The sequence below is a fragment of the Papio anubis genome, chromosome 7 (genome assembly GCF_008728515.1).
Source record: "Papio anubis isolate 15944 chromosome 7, Panubis1.0, whole genome shotgun sequence".
Lineage (NCBI taxonomy): Eukaryota > Metazoa > Chordata > Mammalia > Primates > Cercopithecidae > Papio > Papio anubis.
This window is the reverse complement of record NC_044982.1, coordinates 144,322,593-144,345,884: the sequence shown is the minus strand read 5'-3', so window position 1 is coordinate 144,345,884 and position 23,292 is coordinate 144,322,593. Positions and strand designations below refer to the sequence as shown.

Here is a 23,292-nt window from a genome sequence, read left to right as displayed (position 1 = left end):
GTTTTTGAGATGGGGTCTCACTCTGTTACCCAGGTTGGAGTGCAGTGGTGCAATCTCAGCTCACTGCAGCCTCTGCATCCTGGGTTCAAGTGATCCTCCCACCTTAGTCTCCTGAGTAGCTGAGACCATAGGCACACGCCACCATGCCAGGCTAATTTTTTTTGTATTAGCCAGAGACAGGGTCTCCGCAGGTTGCCCAGGCTTGTCTCTAACTCCTGAGCTCAAGTGATCCACCCACCTCGGCCTCCCAAAGTGCTGGGATTACAGGGGTGAGCCACCACACCTGGTCTAAATGTGTATTTTGAATACTCATATACTCCAATCCCCAGGTGTAGGGAGTCTAGGAGGAACATTGGTAAAGTGTTTTTATCCAAGAATAATGTAACCTTCATTGCATAAAAGCAGGTATCTGGGTGTGCTGGCTTCTCTTCCTTCTTCTTCTTCTTTTTTTTTTTTTTTAAATCAGAGTCTCACTCTGTCGCGCAGGCTGGAGTGCAGTAGCATCATCTCAGCTCACTGGTAGCTCCACCTCCTGGGTTCACGCCATTCTCCTGCCTCAGCCTCCCGAGTAGCTGGGACTACAGGTGCCCGCCACCACGCCCGGCTAATTTTTTTATATTTTTAGTAGAGACGGGGTTTCACGTGTTAGCCAGGATGGTCTCAATCTCCTGACCTCGTGATCCGCCTGCCTCGGCCTCTCAAAGTGCTGGGATTACAGACGTGAGCCACCACGCCCGGCCTCCCCTTTTCCTTCTTATGATGATACATATGCCTCTCATCTGGTACATTTCTTCCATGAGTGTGTCTCAGAGCACTGGCACATAAAAGTCTTCTATATTCTCCAGTGAAACTACCTGAAGTGAAGAGGCTAGCACAAGGAGTCCAGGCACCCATCCCCCACGCTGAGGATGGTTCCTGGGTATTCGGTGGGGGAGAGCATCATCTTGAGTAAACAATAATGCTTTCCTTTCTTCTGTTCTCCAGGCCTCTGTTGGGCTGACACCACGGATATGTGAGGTATACACTATCTTTTGGTTGGATCCTCTCAAAGTAGGTCTCTGTACAGTTCCTACAATGAAACCCCAACCCTCTGGTTTGTGCAGGGTCTCTTCATCAGGGAGAAAGACTGTGCCTCACTGCCTTCCTCCTGTAGGATAAAAGTAAGGTAAGAACCTACCAAGCTCTGGGATCTGCAGTAGTTCTCCTTCCCCTCCAAATTCTGCCATGTTCAGCTGTCCTCTCTTTGCTTCCAGAGTCACCACAGGGATGGAGAAAAGCCACAGAAGAAATATCTTGCAGTACAAGAGCTGAGAAACATACTTAGGCCCTTGGTTGTAGAAAACTTAATTTCCTACCCATAGACTTAACAAGCAGGTCTTTCCTTCTGTGGCCCAGCTGACTCTGGCTGTCAAGTAGCCCTTGAGATGCCTTCACAGAACAATAGAGCTCAAAGCTCAAGGGTCATGTTTGAAACTCACTCAAGAAACAACCTCTGTAGCTGGGTGTGGTGAATCTGGGAGGCGGAGGTTGCAGTGAGCCGAGATTGTTCCATTGCACTCCAGCCTGTGAGATAGAGTGAGACTCTATCTCAAAAATAAAAATACAATTAAAAAAAAACAGTTTTGTATATGTATGGAAAGAGACTCAAGGGGGAACCTTCACTTGATCAGTGCCTTAGAATGTCAGAGGTGGAGCTGGAACAGGAACTAAGACCTCCTGATTTTTAGCTCAGTGTTGTTTCTACTTTTTTTCAAAATGTAATTATGTTGTTGCCTTCTTCTACTTCTCTCTAGTTTTCTAGAAATCTATAATGAACGGGTGCGGGATCTGTTGAAGCAATCTGGTCAAAAAAAGCCCTATACCCTGCGGGTCAGGGAGCATCCAGAGATGGGGCCCTATGTACAAGGTGAGCTACTGTGGTCCTGGAGATCCGAAACCAAACTGAAGCCTGGGAAGCTCTCCTAATATTCACTAATTCATTGAACATATGTGTAATGGACACTTACTGTATGCCAACTACTGTACTAGACACTGAATATGTATTGATAAATAGAGAAGACATGGTCCTGCCCTCAGGCAAGCTTACAATCTAGTGGGTGTTAGTCAGGAAACAAACAATTACAAGTAGTGATAAAGGCTAATAAATAAATAGATGTCAGTGGCAAAGAACATTGGAAAGTGTTGGTGACCCACCTTTATGGGGTGATCAAGAAGAGCTTCTCTGAGGAGGAAACATTTAAGCTGAGACCTGAAAGGAGTATAGTCATGTGAAGAATGATGTAACAAGGTGAGAAGTGTTTCAGGAAGAGGGAATGGAATGGACTAGAGCCCTGGGAGAAGGCTTGGTGTTTTCAAGGGGCCAGTGTGGCTAAAGCATGGTGAATGAGAGAGGGAAAACTGTAGGGAATGCGGTGGGATCTTCAGGCGCCCGATATGGCAGAGCCTCTACTGGTTCCCTGGTAAACCAGTCCCCTTTCTCTTCCATTGGTGGTGGTAGTCAGTAGGTAGGAGAGATAGGGCGAAGTCAGACATCAGACATGGAGTGGGATTTGATGTGTTTCCTAACCAAGTACTGATGTTTGGTGCTTGGTACCATCTGTCTTATATCATTAAAGTAGATCCTGCTATTAAGTAGCAATAGTTGGGTTCTTTTATGGGCGAAGTTTTTACCCTTCCAGGCCACTTATAAGAGGTAATATATGGCCCAGGTGCAATGGCTTATGCCTGTAATCCCAACACTTTGGGAGGCTGAGGTGGGTGAATTGCTGGAGGTCAGGAGTTCAAGACCAGCTTGGCCAACATGGTGAAACCTTGTCTCTACTAAAAATACAAAAGATTAGCTGGGTGTGGTGGTGCATACCTGTAATCCCAGCTACTCAGGAGGCTGAGGCAGGAGAATCGCTTAAACCCAGGAGGCAGAGGTTGCAATGAGTCGAGATTGTGCAACTGCACTCCAGCCTGTGCGACAGAGCGAGACTCCATCTCAAAACAAAACAAAACAAAGTAATATATACATTTTATGTTCCTATAGCAGTATGCTAGTTTATTTTTTATTTACTTTTTTAGCCACAAGGTCTTATTCTGTAGCCCAAGCTGGAATGCAGTGATGCAGTCATAGCTCCCTGCAACCTGAACTCCTGGGCTCAAGTGATCCTTCCGCCCCAGTCTCCCAGGTAGCTAGGGCTACGGGCGTGCACCTAGGCAGCTAATTTTTAAATTTGCTGTAGAGATGGGATCTCACTGTGTTGCCCAGGCTGGTCTTGAACTCCTGGCCTCAAGTGATCCTCCCACCTCAGCTTCCTAAAGTGCTAGGATTATAGATGTGAGCCAGCGCGCCTGGCTGTAGTGTGCTAATTTAAATCCTGATAAGGAGCAGGACATGAACAATCAAGAGCTGCTGTTCTCTGGTCAGGGCATGGCAAATGGATGATACAATAGGTATGCCAGTGACTGATTCTGCTACCTGTGTCTTTTCTCAAACGTTCAATCATAAATGGCAGCTTAGAAACAACAACAAAAATACCATTTCCTTTGCTAGGAACCAGTTTAAGTTTGCTCTGTAAAACTCTGTGGGTATACATATCTGTGTAAAGCAATACTTTCAAGGCAGACCATGAGTCAGTGCAGCAGTATCAAACTTCTTATCTTAAAAGTCCGTGTGGGCTGGGTACGGTGGCTCACGCCTGTAATCCCAACACTTTGGGAGGCTTAGGCAGTTGGATCACGAGGTCAGGAGATTGAGACTATCCTGGCCAACATGGTGAAACCCTGTCTCTACTAAAAATACAAAAAATTAGCCGGGCATGGTGGCACATAACTGTAGTCCCAGCTACTCGGGAGGCTGAGGCAGGAGAATTGCTTGAACCTGAGAGGCGGAGGTTGCAGTGAGCCGAGATCACTCAGCTGCATGCACTCCAGCCTGGCGACAGAGCAAGACTCCATCTCAAAAAAAAAAGTGTGTATGTATGTGTGGGAGGAGTAACCAGAGGAGAACTCAGACATAGTTCAGATATCCGCATTATACAGAAAACAGTGAAATCTGGAGAAAGTTAAAGGTTGTTCCAAAGTCACACAGCTAGAGTTGGGACAGAATTGAAACTGGGAAACTGTCACTGGACTGGAAGAGAGGAATGGAACAGAATCCTGAACATCAAGAGCCTGAAGGGAGGCCTAGGATTCTAGATTATTTGATTGGCATAGTGCCTGCAACCCAGAAAATATGATTCTTGCAAGGTCATACAGCTTGGGTCATATGTCCAACGTCAATGACAGGATCAGGACTCAAATCTCAGGGTTCATGGTGCAAAGTTCAGGACACTTTTGAATACCTTTATGGAGTGAACCCTTGAGGGGAGGGAGGTAAGAAATGCTAAATTCTAAACCAGTGAAAAATCTCTTAGATTCTGTGTCACAAGTTTCTTGAACCACTCTGGACATTCTTAAACCTTTACAAATACAGGTGGACATTTCTTAGTGAAGGAGCCATGAGCTGAAATAGTATAGAACCCGCCTTGGAAGCTAGGACCCTGAGTAGTCACACTGAACTATGTTATTCCCATCACCACCCTCTGATGAGATCTTAGTAAACTTTTTTAAAAAAATGTTTTCTTTCTATATATATATATCTTATCTTTCTGCCCGTCGATCTGTCTTAAGGCTCATCCATTCTATGAATATGACTTTAAAGTGGAAAGTGGTTTCTGGCTTGAAACTAATTCTACAGAAATTTATTGAGTACCTACAAGATGCCTATAGTATTCCGGGTGCCATGGGAAATATGAAAATATAAGCCCTTAAAGAGCTTGCAGTTCCAGTTCAGAATTGTGAGATGGACTTTGATAGCTACCTAAATCCAAAGAAAGGAAAGGAGTAGCCTTTCCATTAGAAAGTTTATTAATTAGATGAGAGATTAAGTTGAAATCTGAAATGCACAATGGCCTGCCCAAAGCACACGTAAGAGGCCAGTGGTTATAGGATCTAAACTGATACCTAAGTGAGACAAAGACAGTACTGTATTTTCACTGTGGTCTTTATTTTAATGTAAAGGTACAGGTGCAAACCAAGAGGTAGGTAGTTGGAACTTGAGAAAAATTCTGTATTTCCTATATACTCAATCTGTAAGTCACAGGAGTTTCCCTCCAACCCCAACCATTTAGTTCTTGTGCCTTTTTTTCCTTGCCTTTCTGCATAAACTAGGACCTCTAGTACAATAGTAAATAAAAGTGGTGACAGTATTGTTCTCAGAGGAAAGCTTCACCATTTTACCATTAAGTAATATATTTGCAATAGTGATTATTTTTAAGAGATATTCTATATGCTTCTCGAACTGTGGTGAAGGCCCAGTTTTTTTTGTGGTGCTGTTTTGTTTTTGGATCAGAGTCTCACACTGTCACCCAGGCTAGAGTGCAGTGGCACGATTGTGACTCACTGCAGCCTCAAACTCCTGGACTCAGGCAGTCCTCCTATCTCAGCCTCCAAAGTAGCTGATACTACAGACATGTGCCATCATGCCAGCTAACTGTTTTTTATTTTTTCTTTTAGAGATGGGGTCTTGCTATGTTGCCCAGGCTAGAAGAACCAGTTTTTTTTTTTTTTAATTCCAATCTTTGGCATACTAATACGTTTATAAAATAAGGATGAATTACTAGAAAAATGAATGAAAGCAATGTCTTAATTACAAGCCCCGAATCTTCTTTACTAGATTCAACAGATATAAAATTACTTCATCAAAGTTACCCTTGTATTGTTTTTGATTTTGTTTTTTACTCTGTCACCCAGGCTGGAGTGCAGTGATAGGATCTCGGCTCACTGCAACCTCCGCCTCCTAGTTCAAGCAATTCTGCTGCCTCAGCCTCCTGAGTAGCTGGGATTACAGGCACGCACCACCATGCCTGGCTAATTATTGTATTTTTAGTAGAGATGGGGTTTTACCTTATTGGTCAGGCTGGTCTCGAACTCCTGACCTCAGGTAATATACCCACCTTGGCCTCTCAAAGTGCTGGGATTACAGGCATGAGCCACTGCACCTGGCCACTCATTTTTTTGTTTTGTTTTGTTTTGTTTTTTTAAACAGAGTCTCCCTCTGTCACCAGGCTGGAGTGCAGTGGCGCGATCTTGGGTCACTGCAACCTCCGCCTCCTGGGTTCAAGCGATTCTCCTGCCTCAGCCTCCTGAGTAGCTGGGACTACAGATGTGCACTACCGCACCCAGCTAACTTTTGTCTTTTTAGTAGAGGTGAGGTTTCACCATGTTGGCCAAGATGGTGTCAAACTCCTGACCTCGTGATCCGCCTGCCTTGGCCTCCTCTTTTTTAGTGTATTTATTTAGAGCTATAAATTTCCCTGTAAGCGTGACTTTAGCTGTATTGCACCAGTTTTACTGTGTAGTGTTTTCATCATTAATCAGTTTAAAAAATATATAATTTCCAATGTGATTTCTTTTGACCCATGAGTTTAGAAGTGAGTTTCTTTATTTTTTAACACTCAGGGATTTTCTAGTTGTATTTTTGTTAATAGGTATCTAGTTTAATAGTATTGAGTTCAAAGAACATGCTCCATATAATTTCACCTAAAACAACATGTATGCAGACATGCTTTGGATATATTGCAAGTTTGATTCCAGGCCACCACAATAAAGTGAGTATCACAATAAAGCAAAAATCAAAATAAAAACACAAATGTTTTCGTTTCCCAATGTATATGAAAGTTATATTTATGCTATATTTTATTAAGTACAAAGTAGCATTATGTATTAAAAGTGTACATACCTTAATTTAAAAATACTTTATTGCTAAAAAATGCTAGTGGTTACCTGAGCCTTCAGTGAGTCATAATCTCTTTGCTGGTGCAGGATTCTTCCTTAGTGATGATGGCTGCTGACTGATCAGGATACTGATTGCTGACGGTTTGGATGGCTGTGGCAATTTCTTAAAACAACTTATGGAGTTTGTTACATAATTGACTCTTCCTTTCATGAAAAATTTTTCTGTAGTGTGAAATGCTGTTTGATAGCATTTTACTCACAGTAGAACTTATTTCAGAGTTGGAGTCAGTCCTCTCAAATCCTGACACTTCTTTATCAACTCAGTTTATGTAATATTCTGTTTCTTTTTTTTGTCATTTCGACAATATTCACAGCATCTTCACCAGGAGTAGCTTCCATCTCAAGAAACCACTTTCTCTGCTCATCCGTAGGAAGCAACCCATCCTGCATTCACATTTGATCCTGAGATTGTGGCAATTCAGTCACATCTTCAGGCTCCTCTTCTCATTCTGCTTCTCTTGATAGTTCCACCACTCTGGAATTACTTCCTCCACCAAAGTCTTTAACCCCTTAAAGTCATTCGTGAGGGTTGGAACCAACTTCTTCCAAGCCCCTCAATGTTGATATTTTGAGCTCCTCTCATGAGTCATGAATGTCCTTAATGCCATCTGGAATGGTGAATTCTTTCCAGAAAGTTTCCAGTAGACTTTGCCCAGATCCATCAGAGGAATCACTGACAGCTATAGGTTTATGAAATGTATTTCTTAAATTATCAAAGTCGAAAGGACTCCTTGGTCCATGGGCCGTAGAACAGATGTTATGTTAGCAAGCATGAAAACAACATTAGCCTTCTTGTATGTCTCCAAGAGAGCCCTTGGGTGACCAGGAACACTGTCAATGAGCAGTAATATTTTGAAAATAATCTTTTTTCTGAGCAGTAGTTCTCAACAGTGGGCTTACTGTAAGCAGATATGCTGTCATCCAGGCTTTATGGTTCCATTTATAGGGCACAGGCAGAGTAGATTTTGCATGAATCTTAAGGGCCCTAGGATTTTTTTTTTTTTTTTGAGAGGGAGGGTCTTGCTCTATCACCCCAACTGGAGTGCAGTGGCGTGATCACAGCTCACTGCAGCCTCAACTTCCCAGGCTCATGTGATTCATTTTCCCACCCATGCGCTACCATAGCTGGCTAATTTTTTGTGTATTTTGTGGAGACAGGGTTTCACCATGTTGCCCGGGCTGGTCTTGAACTCGTGGGCTCAAGAGATCTACCTGCCTTGGCCTCCCAAAGTTCTGGGATTACAGCCGTGAGCCACCACGCCCAGCCTGGCCTTGGGATTTTCAGAGTGATAATGGCTTCAATTTAAAGTCACCAGCGGCCGAGCGTGGTGGCTCATGCCTGTAATGCCAGCACTTTGGGAGGTTGAGGTGGGTGGATCACCTGAGATCAGGAGTTCGAGACCAGCCTGGCCAAATGGTGAAACCCCCATATCTACTAAGAATGCAAAAATTAGCCAGATGTGGTGGCGTGCACCTGTAATTCCAGCTACTCAGGAGGCTAAGGCAGGAGAATCACTTGAACCTGGGAGGCAGAGGTTGCAGTGAGCTGAGATTGTGCCACTGCACTCCAGCCTGGTCAACAAGAGTGAAACTCCATCTCAAATAATAATAATAATAATAAAATAAAGTCACCAGCTACATTAGCCCCTAACAGGATAATCAGCGTGTCCTTTGAAGCTTTGAAACCAGACGTTGGCCGCTTCTTTCTAGCTCTGAAAATCCTAGATGACACCTTTTCCCAGTAGAAGCCTGATTTGTCTACATTGAAATTCTGTTGTTTAGGGTAGCTACCTTCGTTATCTTAGCTTTAGCTGTATCTTTTGGATAACTCATTACAGCTTCTCCGTCAGCACTTGCTTCACTTTGCACTTTCATGTTACTGAGAAGCTTATTTCCTTAAACCTCTTGAACCAACCTCTGCCAGCTCCAACTTTTCTTCTGCAGCTTCCTCACTTCTCTCAGCCTTCATAGCATTGAAGGGAATCAGGGCTTTGCTCTGGATTAGTCTCTGGCTTAGGAGAATGTTGTGATGGTTTGATCTTCTAACCATACTGTAAAAACTTTCTTCATATCATCAAAAAGACTGTTTTGTTTTCTTATCATTCATGTATTCAAGGAGTAGCACTTTTAATTTCCTTCAAGAACTTTTCCTTTGCATTCACAGCCTGGCCACCTGTTGGGCACAAGAGGCCTAGCTTTCAGCCTTTCTTGGCTTTCAACATGCCTTCCTTGCTAAACTTTAGCGTTTCTAGCTTTTGATTTAAAATGAGAGACTCTTTCTTTCACTTGGACACTTAAAGGCTATTGTAGGATTATTAATTGGCCTAATTTCAATATTGTTGTGTCTCAGGGAATAGGGAGGCCTGAGTAGAGCGAGAAGGGTAGGGGAAAGGTTGGTTGGTGGAGCAGTCAGAACATATACATTTATCAATTAAGTTCGCTTTTCTATACGGGCAAGGTTCTTGGTGTACCAACATAATTATAATAGTAACATCAAAGATTACTGATCACAGATCATCATAACAGATATAATAATAGGAATAATAATAATGAAAAAATTTGAAATATATATAGCACGGTTTGATTTGTAGCCTAGCACATTGGCCAGTTTTTGTAAATTTTCCATGTGTGCTTGAAGAGCGTGTATATTACACAATTGTTGGGCATAGTGTTTATATATTACTCTTTATCAGGTTTGATACTTGTTCAAATCATCTGTGCCCGTATTGATTCTATTTTTCCACTTGTTTTAACAGATACTAAGAAAGGCAAGTTAAACTTTCCTGCTATGAGTATGGATGCCTTTTTCTCCTTTTAATTCTGCCAATTTTTGTTTTATGTATTTTGAGGCTTTATTATTACATGCATACAAAATTAGAATTGTTAAAACTTCCTGGTTCATTGAACCCTTTTTTCATTGTGAAGGATTTTTATCTCTAGTAATGCTTTTACTTTAAAGTCTACTTTGTCAGGCATTAACTAAGCTAGCTTTCTTTGGGTTAGTGTTTGTATTTTTATCTTCTTTTCTATTTTTACTTTCAGTTTTCTTTATATATTTCAGATGTGTTTTTTATTTTAAAAAATTTTCCTTTTGCTTTGTTTTACCTTTGTTTCATCACAATTTTGGTCTTTTAATTTGATATTGTGGTCTGCTTATATTTAATGTAGTCACTAATTTTATTTGGGTTTAAATCTGTTATTTTGTGTTTTCTCTTTACCTTTCCTGTTTTATGTTCCTTTTTCTTTACTTTGTCTTTTGGTTTGATAGCTTTAAAAAATCATTCCATATTTCTTCTCCACTAGCTTATTATTTACACATTGTCTTACTATTTTGGCGGTCACTCCAGAGATTACAACATAGACCACTGACTTATCAAAGTCTAATATTTACTGATTGTTCTGCTTCTTTCCAGACAATAAACCTTATAAGACTTGAACTCAGTTTGTCCTTTCTTAAATGCCATTTTTATGGCTCTTAATTTTTAAAGAATATCCTACCTTTTATCTCCGAGTTCCTTCTACTTCAAGAATAATCTCATTTTCCCTCTAGTGTAGATCTGCTATTGACAAGTTCTATTTTGGCTTGTTTGTTTGTTTGAGATAGAGTCTTGCTCTGTCACCCAGGTTGGAGTGCAGTGGTGCGATCTTGGCTCACTGCAACCTCCACCTCCTGGGTTCGGGCACTTCTGCTGCGTCAGCTTCCCAAGTAGCTGGGATTACAGGCGCCTGCTACCACGCCCGGCTAATTTTTGTACTTTTAGTAGAGACAGGGTTTCACCATGTTGGCCAGGCTGATCTTGAATTCCTGACCTAAAGTAATCCACCAGCCTCGGCCTCCCAAAGTGCTGGGATTACAGGCATGAGCCACAACGCCTGGACTGCTTTTCTTATTATTGAAGGTAAAGTTCACTGAGTATAGAATTTTTAATTAATGGTTATTTTCTTTTAGTCGTTAAACATTATACCATTGTCTTGTTTTCCACTGTTTTTGCTGAGAAGTCTTCCCTTAGTCTAATTTTTTCAATATTTTTCCTTTAGTCTTTGAACAGTTTATTATGAACTACTTAGGGTTAGATGCGGGATTTTAAAAAATCATGCTGGAGGTTTTGAATCTGTGCTTTTGTGTCTTTGTATCAGTTTTGGAAAGTTCTTAACCATTACCTTTCCTTTTCCCCCCCACCTTCCCTCCACTACCATTATCGCTTATAATATTCCTTCTACCCCATTCTTTTGGGACTCTAATTACAAGTATGTTAGGCCTATTCTCTGTATATTCTGCGAGTCTTACCGTTTCTTCTATATTTAATTAATTAATTAGACATGTAGTCTTGCTAATGTTGCCAGACTGGTTTTGGACTCCTGGGCTCAAGGGACCCTCCTGCCTCAGCCTCTCAAGTAGCTGAGATTATAGGTGTGCGCTACCATACCTAGCCTCCTTTTTTTTTTTTTTTTTTTTTTTGAGATGGAGTCTTGCTCTGTCACCCAGGTTGGAGTGCAATGGCGCAATCTCGTCTCATTGCAACCTCCACCTCCCGGGTTCAAGTGATTCACCTACCTCGGTCTCCCAAGTAGCTGGGATTACAGTCACGTGCCACCACCCCCAGCTGATTTTTGTATTTTCATTAGAGATGGGGTTTCACCATGTTGGTCAGTCTGGTCTTGAACTCCTGACCTTGTGATCTGCCTGCCTCAGCCTCCCAAAGTGTTGGGATTACAGACGTGAGCCACTGCACCCGGCTGCCTCCATATTTTTAATCTTTTGTCTCTCTGTGCTAAATTTTGAGTATGTTTCTGATCTGTCTTCTTGCTCACTCATTCTTTCTTCAGCTATGTCTAACCTGCTATTAAATTTTATATTGAGTTTTTATTTTCACTTACAGTATTATTTCTCAGATATCCATTTTATTATTTCATTATAGTTTCCAAGTTTACAGTCTTCCTTCAGCTCCTTGAAAATAGTAAGCAGAGTTCCTTTTTTTTTTGAAACGAAGTTTTGCTCTTATTGTCCAGGCTGGAGTGCGATGGTGAAATCTCGGCTCACTGCTGCCCTGCCTCCTGGGTCCAAGTGATTCTCCTGCCCCAGGCTCCTGAGTAGCTTGGACTATAGGCTCCTGCCACCACATCCGGCTAATTTTTTTGTTTTTTTGGTAGAGGTGGGGTTTCACCATCTTTGCCAGGCTGGTCTTGGAACTCCTGACCTCATGATCTACCTGCCTCGGGCTCCCAAAGTGCTGGGATTACAGGCATGAGCCACTGAGCCTGCCCCCCCCACCCCCACACTTTTTTTATTTTGAGACAGAATTTCGCTCTTGTTACCCACGCTAGAGTGCAATGGCGCGATCTCCACTCTCCACAACCTCCGCCTCCCAGGTTCAAGGGATTCTCCTGCCTCAGCCTCCCAAGTAGCTGGGATTACAGGCCTGTGCCACCACGCCCAGCTAATTTTGCATTTTTAGCAGAGACAGTGTTTCTCCATGTTCTCCAGGCTGGTCTCAAACCCCTGACCTCAGGTCTGCCCGCCTCAGCCTCCCAAAGTGCTAGGATCACAGGCATGAGTCACAGCACCCAGCCTTCAGAGTTACTTTTAGATTGACCTGGTAGCCTCCGTATCTGGGTCTTTCTTGGATTGCTTTCTATTGACTATTATTTTTGTTGGTTTCATTTATGTTACTTTGTTATTTTCGGTGTAATTGTATTTAGTAATAAGCCCATGAAGTTACTTTGTTTTTGAATCTCTAATACAGAGATTCTCTAGAACAGTTGGGAAGGCCTTTGGGACTTGGTTAGTAACCAGCCATGAAGATTTACTTTCATACCCGTAGGCTCCTCTTCACCTATCTAAAGCCTCCCCATTCCGTAGTGGCTAAATTTAAGTCTCACTTCTATAGAGCCTGCCCTGACGACGCCTCTGATCTCCTCGTGTATCATCTTTCCAACTTCTGTGGCACTTGGCCATATTGTCTTGTATAGTGTAACTTACCATGATTGTAAACTGTGGGAGGACAGAGACAAGTGTACTGTGTATTTTGTATGCCAAACCGAGTCTGCCACCTTGTGGGGAAAACAACACTGGCCTACCTCAGGGACTTTGTGAGGGCCAAATGAGGTAATATATGAGAACGGTTCTTATAACCTATATAGCAGAATTGTAAGGAATTATAGTTGTTGTTAGCATATGGTCTATATGAATTATAGACCGTAATCTCTGTGAGAGCAGAGACCTGTATTCCTAGAGCCTATCATATACCTGACAAGAGGTTTCCAATAAATATTTCTTGATTTAATTTATTATCTGAATGAATTTGGCCAGATTCCCTCATTTTTGTCTATTAAATAATATGAAATAGGAATGATAAAGACTTACAAGAAAAGGTTAAACTTTACCAAAAATTTCATTTAATTTCTTTTTTCTGTTTCACAAATCCGATAGGTTTATCTCAACATGTAGTTACCAATTACAAGCAAGTAATCCAACTCTTGGAGGAGGGAATTGCAAACAGGTAACAGGTTTGTTTGTTTCTGTCATTCTTTTATCCTCACACCCCTATCCTGTGTTCCCATTTCCCTTTGGGGAGTGTATAATGACACTTAAAATTGTCTCTGTGTAGAGGTGTTCACAACCAGGAGGCTCTTTCCAGAACAGTAGTGTTCCCAGGTTAAGGGGTGGTGACTAAGATTTAGTCTCTTCTCACTAGTAATGAAGCTGGAATCTGTTCTGGACATAGTAATATTAGGCAGTAAGCCCAAGGAAGTTACTCTACTTTGTTTAGAGCTTCTAAATTTGGAAGAAAAGATTCTTACCTGCATTGTCCTCTCCTCAGGTTTGATAGATATAAGGACAAATATAGTGTAAAAGTTTCAGAAAACCTTTTTTTTTTTCTAGTTTTGCATACTTATAAGGTAGCCCCCCGAAAGACTGTTTTGAATCTGCTATGAATAACCAGGTGCTGTAGATTCCCCTAAAAGCTATTGTAAATTGTAATAACATGCCGTGTTGTAAGTTACTATGAAATACCTAGAATATTACTAGTAAATGTCCCTAAAAAAGGCTTTTTTCCCTGGGGTAAAAAAGTCTATAGAGCCTTCTATTTATCCTGTTAATAGCAGGACCAAGTTAATTGAACATAAAGGAAGAAATTTATATTTAACATTCTCCTGAGCTTCATGGAACTCTCCTGGAGACACTTGCTTCTGGTCTTCAGGATACCCTGAGCTCTGTGATTTTTCAGTGTCAAATTTGAATCATGAGACTAGCCTCTAGATTTTGGCCCTTTTCTTCAATTCTCCAGATCATCTGAGAACAGAACACGGTGAGATGCTCTTAGATAAAGGAAAACCTCTCCTGACTTTGAAGGTTAACACTGTAATGGATTTCTAAGGGAGATATGAATTCTACCTGGCTTAAGCATGATATTGATGTGATTTGAGATCTCATTTCCAAGATCTTTCTGACACTGTAGAATTAATATTTGATTAATAGAATTTGATTAAACACAGAATATTAATTCAAAACTTACCTTCTCTGTCTTTGAGGTACCTTCTCAGCAAGCTCTCTACATCCACTTGTCTTATTAAAATGGGTCTAAGAATAAAATAAAATAAAGTGAAAGAATAAAATAAAATGGGTCTATCTTGGTCATGTTCTTCCAGGTTGATGATGCTCTAGTCTTCATTTCTCTTTACACTCGAATTTTTGCTTCTATTGCTTAAAAAAAAGTTTCAGTGTATTTTAGTATGAAGTTGCACTCCGTTTTATTCTCAGATAGCACCTAGCGTGCTGCTTCTGCCCTCTTCGGACTATTCCTCTTTACGAAACTGAACTAAATATGATTCTCATCTGTGAATCTCAGCACTAACATTTATTGTATTCCCTATAGATCCTTAAGAATCCACCACGTGTGAACAATCCTCGTCCTAACAGTTTTTCCTTGTATACACAGAATCACAGCAGCCACCCATGTTCATGAGGCCAGCAGCAGATCCCACGCCATTTTCACTATCCACTACACGCAGGTTGGTAACCCCTTATGTTTGGTGAGATTTCTTCCTCTCCTTGTACCTTTAAACCACTTTCTTGTCTTCCTTCCTATTTCTGTTTGTTTGTTTTTGATACAGGGTCTCACTCTGTTGCCCAGACTGGAGTGCAGTGGTGTGATCTCGGTTCACCACAACCTGTGCCTCCCAGGCTCAAGTGATTCTCCTGCCTCAGCCTCCCGAGTACCTGGGATTATAGGCACGCGCCACCATGCCCAGCTAATTTTTTTTGTATTTTTAGTAGAGATGGGGTTTCACCATGTTGGCCAGACTGATCTCAAACTCCTGACCTCAAATTATCCACCTGACTCGGCCTGCCTAAGTGCTGGAATTACAGAAGTGAGCCACCGCCCCCGGCCCTATTTCTTTTCCTTTTCTCCTACTCTCACATTTATAGGTCCTCTGATAGAACCTAATATTATAAACCGGATTTACACACAATCCATTAAGCTGTACACCCAGAATGGGTAGAAGCATTTTATAAAGACTAATCAAAATATCTTCTGCTTGTATTTATTTTTAACATTTTACAATACTTTCACATCTGTGTGATCAGTGTGGACATTTAAAACAAAAGGTTGAAAAGAAAATAAGCATTAAAATGAAATATTAGAAGATTCACTTCCATTATGATGGAATGAGGAGGTCAAGTCATATCCCCAGAAAGCAACTATAAAGCTGGACAAAATCCTTTCTGTGGTCTGAAAATAGATTAAAGGAATGTAACAAAGTGAGGAGCACCACACCCAAAATAAAACAATGACCAAAAACTTCCTAAATTTGTGAAAATAATTTAGAGATCTAAGAAGCTCAAAGGACTCCAAGTAAAATAAACACAAAGAGATCCACACCTAGACACATCATATTTAAACTGTTGAAAGACAAAGAGAAAATCTTAAAAACAGCTAGCGAAAAGTGACTCATACAGGAGAACAATTACATGATGAATGGCTGACTTCTCATCGGAAGCATTGAACCCTAGAAGGCAGGGTGCTCAGAGAATGTAAAAAACTGTCAATAAGAACATTCCCAGATTAGGGGGAAAAAAAAAAAGTAGAATTTATTGGCAGCAGACTTACCTGACAAGAAAACTAAATGAAATCTTCTAGGCTGAAAGAAAGTGATGTTAGAAAGTATCTTAAATCTATAGGAGACAATGAAATATCTGGGAATGGTAAATGTGTGAGTAAATATAAAAAACCTACATTCTTTCTCATATCTTCTCCTAACGTCAATAAAAGAATAAGATTATGTAAAACCATAATTATAACAATGCATTTTTGTACATTGTCATATATGAAAATAACAGCACAAGGGAAGTGAAATATATATTTAAGTAGAGTTTCTATATTTTACAGGAATTAAGTTAGTATTACTTTGAAGTAGATCATAAAGATATGTATTGTAATCTGGAGAGCAACTACTAAGAAAATAGCTCAAAAACATAATTTTAAAAATCAGCATTTCTTCTGCCACCTCTGAGCAAAAAAACCCAACAGAAATTAAAATGTTACATATTAATAAAAATACTTAACAGTTAAAGGCAGTGGAGGAAGAGCAGGAACAAAGGAGATATGAGACATAGAAAAAAGAAAAATCAGGGATGGTTCTGAGCACATCAATAATTAAATGCATTAAGTGTGAATTGCCTAAGGTACAAATTTTCAAATTGCATAAAAGCAAGACCCAACTATATGCTGTCTATAAGAAACACACCTTAGAACCACAGACACGGGTTGAAAGTCAAAGGATGGGAAAAGATATACCATAAAAATAGTAACCATAAGTCCTAGCCAGAGTAATGAGACAAGAGAAAGAAAGAAAGGGCATCCAGATCAATAAAGAGGAAGTCAAGCTGTTGCTATTTGCTGACAACATGATTGTTTTATCTAGAAAACTCTAAAGATTTATCCAAAGAGCTCCTGGAACTGGTAAATGAATTCAGCGAAGTTTCAAGATACAAAATTAATGCACATAAATCAGTAGTCCTGCTGTATACCAACAGCAAGCAAGCTGAGAATCAAATCAAGAACTCAACATTTTTTACAATAGCTGCAAAAAAAAAAAAAAAAATAACCTTGGGAATATATTTAACCAAGGAGGTGACAGACCTCTACAAGGAGAACTACAAAACATTGCTGAAAGAAATCATAGATGACACAAACAAATGGAAACATATCTATGCTCATGGATGGATAGAATCAGTATTGTGAAAATGACCATACTGCCTAAAGCAGTCTACAAATTCAATGCAATTCCCATCAAAATACCACCATCATTCTTCACAGAACTAGAAAAGACAGTCCTAAAATTCATATGGAACCAAAAAAGAGCCCACATAGTCATAGTCAAAGCAAGATTAAGCAAAAAGAACAAATCTGGACCAGGCACAGTGGCTCATGCCTGTAATCCCAGCACTTTGGGAGGCCAAGGCAGGTGGATCACTTGAGGTCAGGAGTTTGAGACCAGCCTGGCCAACATGGTGAAACCCCCCTCTACTAAAAATAGAAAAAATTAGCTGGGCGTGATGGTGGGCACCTGTAATCCCAGCTACTCGGGTGGCTGAGGCAGGAGAATCTATTGAACCTGGGAGGCAGAGGCTGCAGTGAGCCGAGATCACGCCACTGCACTCCAGCCTGGGCAACAGAATGAGATTTCATCTCAAAAATAACAAAACCAAATCTGGATGCATTACATTACCCAATTTCAAAGTATACTAGAAGGCCAATAGTTACCAAAACAGCATGGTACTGGGACAAAAACAGACATATAGACCAATGGAACAGAACAGAAAATGCAGAAATAAAGCCAAATACTTACAGTCAACTAATCTTCGACAAAGCAAACAAAAATGTAAAGTAGGGAAAGGACACCCTATTCAACAAATGTTGCTGGGATAATTGGCAAGCCACATGTAGGGGAATGACATTGGATCCTCATGTCTCACATTATACAAAAATCAACTCAAGATGGATCAAAGACTTAAATATAAGACCTAAAACCATAAAAATTCTAGAAGATAACATTGGAAAAATCCTTCTAGACATTGGCTTAGGCAAAGACTTCATGAGCAAGAATCCAAAAGCAAATGCAACAAAAACAAAGATAAATAGATGGGACTTAAATAAAACAAAAATCTTCTGCACAGCAAAAGAAGTAATCAGCAGAGTAAACAGCCCACATAATGGGAGAAAATCTTTGCAATCTATGCATCCTACAAAGGACTAATATCCAGAATCTACAAGGAACTCAAACAGCAAGAAAAAAACAGTCCCATCAAAAAGTGGGCTAAGGACATGAATAAACAGTTCTCAAAAGAAGATACACAAATGGCAACAAACATAGGGAAAAAAAATGCTCAACATCACTCATTATCAGGGAAATGCAAATCAAAACCACAATACAATACCACCTTACTCCTGCAAGAATGGCCATGATCAAAAAATCAAAAAAGAGGCTGGGTCGGTGGCTCATGCCTGTAATCCCAGCACTTTGGGAGGCTGAGCCAGGTGGATCACCTGAGGTCAGGCGTTCGAGACTAGCCTGGCCAACGTGGTGAAATGCTGTATCTACTAAAAATACAAAAATTAGCCTTGTGTGGTGTCACGCTCCTATAGTCCCAGCTACTCATGAGGCTGAGGCCAGAGAATTGCTTGAACCTGGGAGGCAGAGGTTGCAGTGAGACAAGATCACGCCACTGCACTCCAGCCATCTTAAAAAAAAAAAAAAAAAAAAAAAATTGGCGTGGATATGGTGAAAAGGGAATGCTTTTACACTGTTGGTGGGAATATAAACTAGTACCACCGTTATGGGCAACTGTGTGGAGATTCCTTAAAGAACTACAAGTAGATTTACCCAGAGGAAAAGAAGTCGTTATATGAAAAAGATACTTTCACATGCATGTGTTAGCAGCACAATTCACATCTGCAAAAATATAGAACCAGCCCAAATGTCCATCAGTCAATGAGTGGATAAAGAAAATGTGGTGGCCAGGCGCGGTGGCTCAAGCCTGTAATCCCAGCACTTTGGGAGGCCGAGACGGGCGGATCACGAGGTCAGGAGATCGAGACCATCCTGGCTAACATGGTGAAACCCCGTCTCTACTAAAAATACAAAAAATAGCCGGGCGAGGTGGCGGGCGCCTGTAGTCCCAGCTACTCGGGAGGCTGAGGCAGGAGAATGACGTAAACCCGGGAGGCGGAGCTTGCAGTGAGCTGAGATCCGGCCACTGCACTCCAGCCCGGGCTACAGAGCAAGACTCCGTCTCAAAAAAAAAAAAAAAAAAAGAAAATGTGGTATATGTATACTGTGGAATACTACTCAGCCATAAGAAGGCACGAAATAATGGCATTTGCAGCAACCTGGATGGAATTGGAGACCATTATTCTAAGTTAAGTACCTCAGGAATGGAAAACCAAACATATCTTCTCATAAGTGGGAGCTAAGCTATGAGGACACAAAGGCATAGAATGATACAAAAGCATAAGGACACAACTGCATAAGAATAAGAATGGACTCTGGGGACTTGTGGGAAAGGGGGGTAAGGGATAAAAGACTACACCTTAGGTACAAGGTACACTGTTTGAGTGATGGGTGCACCAAAATCTCAGAAATCACCACTAAATAATTTATTCATGTAACCAGACACCATCTCTTCCTCCAAAACCTATTGAAAAATTTTAAAAATTAAGCATAAGAGAACTGGAGTGGTATTTTAATGTCAGGCAAAAAAATAGGTTTTAAGGCTGGGAGTGGTGGCTCAAGCCTGTAATCCCAGCCTTTTGGGAAGCTGAGGTGGATGGATCGCCTGAGGTCAGGAGTTTGAGACCAGCCTGGCCAACATGGTGAAACCCTGTTACTACTAAAAATACACACACAAAAAAAAATTAGCCAAGCATGTGGTCCCAGCTACTTGGAAGGCTGAGGCAGGAGAATCACTTGAATCCAGGAGGCAGAAGTTGCAGTGAGCTGAGATCGCACCATCGCACTCCAGCCTGGGCGACAAGAGTGAGATCCCGTCTTAAAAAAAAAAAAAAAATTGGTTTTAAGACAAATACTAGAGACAGGAATATTTCATAATGACAAAGGGTCAGTCAGTACATTGAAGAAATATAACATTTATAAATGTATGCACTCTGAACAACCAAACCTCAAAATACATGAAAAAACTGATGGAATTGAAAGATTAAAATAGACAGTTCAACAATGGTTGGATATTTTGGTACCTAATTTCCAGTAGTAGGTAGATAACCAAACAGAAATCAGTGAGGAAATAGAAGATTTGAGCAACATTATCAAACTATGTGACCTAACTGACATTTTCAGAACACTTCATTCAACATCACAGATTACACATATTTTCAAGTGCACATGGAGCATTCTCTGAGATAAACCCTATGCTTCCTAAAGCTAAAGTAACCAAGATAGTGTGGTGGTAGAGTTAAGATAAATAGATTACGGGAACAGAATAGAGTCCAAAATAGACTCATACATATATAGGCAACTGATTTTTAATAAAGTTGCAAAGGCGATTCAGTGGAGAAAATATCTTTTCAGCAAGTGATGGGAGACCAATTGGATGTCTACATGAAAAAAAACTTTGATCTATATTTTGCACTTTATCGAAAAGTTAACTCAATTGAATCATAGATCTAAGTGGGAAACCTGAAACTATTAAACTTTAGAAGATAACTTAAACCGAACGTTTGTGATTTTTGATTAGGCAAAGGTTTTATAGATATGGCACTGAAAACACAAATTGAACAAAAGTACAAATTGAAATTTGGAGTTAATCAAAATTTCAAACTTTTGCACTTTTATAATTTTTTTTTGAGACAGGGTCACACTCTGTCACCCAGGCTAGGGTGCAGTGGCACAATCATGGCTCACTGCAGCCTCAACCTCCCGGGCTCAAGCGATCCTCCCACCTCAGCCTCCGAAGTAGCTGGGACTTACACGTGTGTGTGTGTGTGTGTGTGTACACTTACAGTGTACAAAATCACTTTTTAATTTTTTTTTTGTAGAGACAAGATCTTGTTATATTGCCCAGGCTGGTCTTAAATCCCTAGGCTCAAGTGATCCTCCTGCCTCAGCCTCCCAGAATGCTGGGATTACAGGCATGACCCACCATGCCTGGCCTTTTGCACTTTTTTTTTTTTTTAATAATGATACTGAGTCTTGCTCTGTCTCCCAGGTTGGAGCACAGTGGCATGATCTTGACTTATTGCAACCTCCACCTCCCGGATTCAAGTAATTCTCCTGCCTCAGCCACCTAAGTAGCTGGGATTACAGGCACGCATTACCATGCCTGGCTAATTTTTGTGTTTTTAGTAGAGACGGGCTTTCACCATGTTGGCCAGGCTGGTCTCGAACTCCTGACCTCAAGCAGTCCAGCTTGCCTCTGCCTCCCAAAGTCCTGGGATTACAGGCATAAACCACTGTGCCTGGCCCCTTTTTTCTCTCTTAAAAACACTGTTAGGAGAATAAAAAGAAATGCAGGCCAGGTGCAGTAGTTCATGCCTGTAATCCCACAACTTTGCGAGGCCGAGGCGGGTGGATCACTTGAGGTCAGGAGTTTGAGACCAGCCTGGCTAAGATGGTGAAAACCGTGTCTCTACTAAAAATACAAAAATTAGCCAGGCTTGGTGGCATGCACCTGTAATCCCAGCTACTTGGGAGGCTGAGGAGGAGAATTGCTTGAACCTAGCAGGTGGAGGTTGCAGTGAGCCGAGATCGTGCCATTGCACCCCAGCTGGTTGAAAGAGCAAGTCTCCCTCTCAAAAAAAAAAAAAAAAAAAAAAAAAAAGGCAACAGATAGGTAGAACTTTGCTAAACATACATCCGATGAAAGAATTATATCCAGAATATATGAAGAACTCTAAACACCATAAGAAAACAACTCAAAACAATGACAAAAATTTTGAACTGACATTTCACTAAACAAAATATGCTAGTGACAATTAAGTACTTGCAAAAATTCTCAACATCCTTATTCATTAGGGAAACACAAATTAGAACCAAACGAGATACCACTACCCACCTTTTAACATGGCTAAAATGCTAAGTATCAGCAAGTTGCGTAGGAGCAGGAGTTTTCATACACTGCTCTACTGGTGGGAATGTAAATGGTGTAACAACTTTGGAAAAGAGTTTAGCAGGTTTGTTTTTTTGTTTTTTGTTTTTTTTTTTTTGAGATGGAGTCTCGCTGTATCACCCAGGCTGGAGTTCAGTGGCACGATCTTGGCTCACTGCAACCTCCGCCTCCCGGGTTCAAGCGATTCTCCTGCCTCAGCCTCCTGAGTAGCTGGGACTACAGGCGCCCGCCACCATGCTGGGCTAATTTTTGTATTTGTAGTAGAGACGGGGTTTCACCATGTTTGCCAGGATGGTCTCAATCTCCTGACCTCGTGATCCACCCACCTCCGCCTCCCAAAGTGCTGGAATTACAGGCGTGAGTCATCGTGCCCAGCCTAGCAGTTTCTTAAAAAGTTAAATATATAACTACCATATGACCCAGCAATTCTACTCCTAGGTGTTTATCCAAGAGAAATGTCCACAAAAAGATGTACACAAATATCCACAACTGTTATTTGTAATTACCCCCAAATGGAAACAACCCACACATCTATCAAAAGGCAAATGGATAACTATGGTAATCCACACAGTGGAATAATAGCAGTAAAAATGAATAAACTATTGATGCATGCCTTAACATGGATGAATCTCAATTATGTACAGTGAAAAGAGCCAGACATTGTATGATTCTATTTATATGAAACACTCTGAAAAGGCAGACTTTCAGACATAGAAAGTTAAGTGATTGCTTCAAGCTGGGGATGGGAACAGAGACTGATTGCAAAGACTTGAGGGATTTGGGGATTATTTGAAATGTTCTAAAACTACATTCGGTTGATGATGTATAACATTAACAATTTCTGGTCGGTGCAGTGGTTCATGCCTGTAATCTCAACACTTTGGGAGGCCGAGGCAGGCAGATCACCTGAGGTCAGGAGTTTGAGACCAGCCTGGCTAACATGGTGAACCCGTGTCTCTGCTAAAAATACAAAATTAGCCGGGCCTGGTGGTGCATGCCTATAATCTCAGCTACTTGGGAGGCTGAGGCAGGAGAATCAATTAAACCTGAGAGGCAGAGGTTGCAGTGAGCTGAGATCGCGCCATTGCACTCCAGCCTGGGTAACGAGCAAAACTCTCAAAAAAAAAAAAAAAAAAAAACCCAAAAATTAATTTCTAAAACAAAGTAACAAAATCCACATTGAATCAGGGTGGGGGTCAGAGTAGTTTCTTCTTGGGGGCTGGATGCCACTGAATAGAACTTATAGGGCAGTTTCTGCCCTGGCCAGGTGCTATGACTGAGGTTAGCAAGAGGCCATCAGAGGCCACCCACATGCTGTGGCTCTCTGCTAGTAAGAGTCAGAG

General features: G+C 41.1%; 1 protein-coding gene across 7 annotated transcripts in view; it reads left to right on the top strand.

The window, feature by feature from the left end:
• The window catches only part of STARD9 (StAR related lipid transfer domain containing 9), a 148,516-nt gene that overhangs the window by 65,790 nt on the left and 59,434 nt on the right, over positions 1-23,292 (top strand). For 6 of the 7 annotated variants that reach the window (XM_009210006.4, XM_017960559.3, XM_003900840.5 and 3 more), the window contains exons 5-9: positions 985-1,017; positions 1,104-1,165; positions 1,794-1,906; positions 13,253-13,322; positions 14,763-14,835. In XM_009210006.4, the coding sequence (XP_009208270.3) occupies positions 985-1,017; positions 1,104-1,165; positions 1,794-1,906; positions 13,253-13,322; positions 14,763-14,835 (351 nt within the window). Of the gene's footprint in view, positions 1-984; positions 1,018-1,103; positions 1,166-1,793; positions 1,907-12,293; positions 13,330-14,762; positions 14,836-23,292 lie in introns of those variants that run through there. The other variant, XM_021940497.2, reaches the window with a different exon arrangement.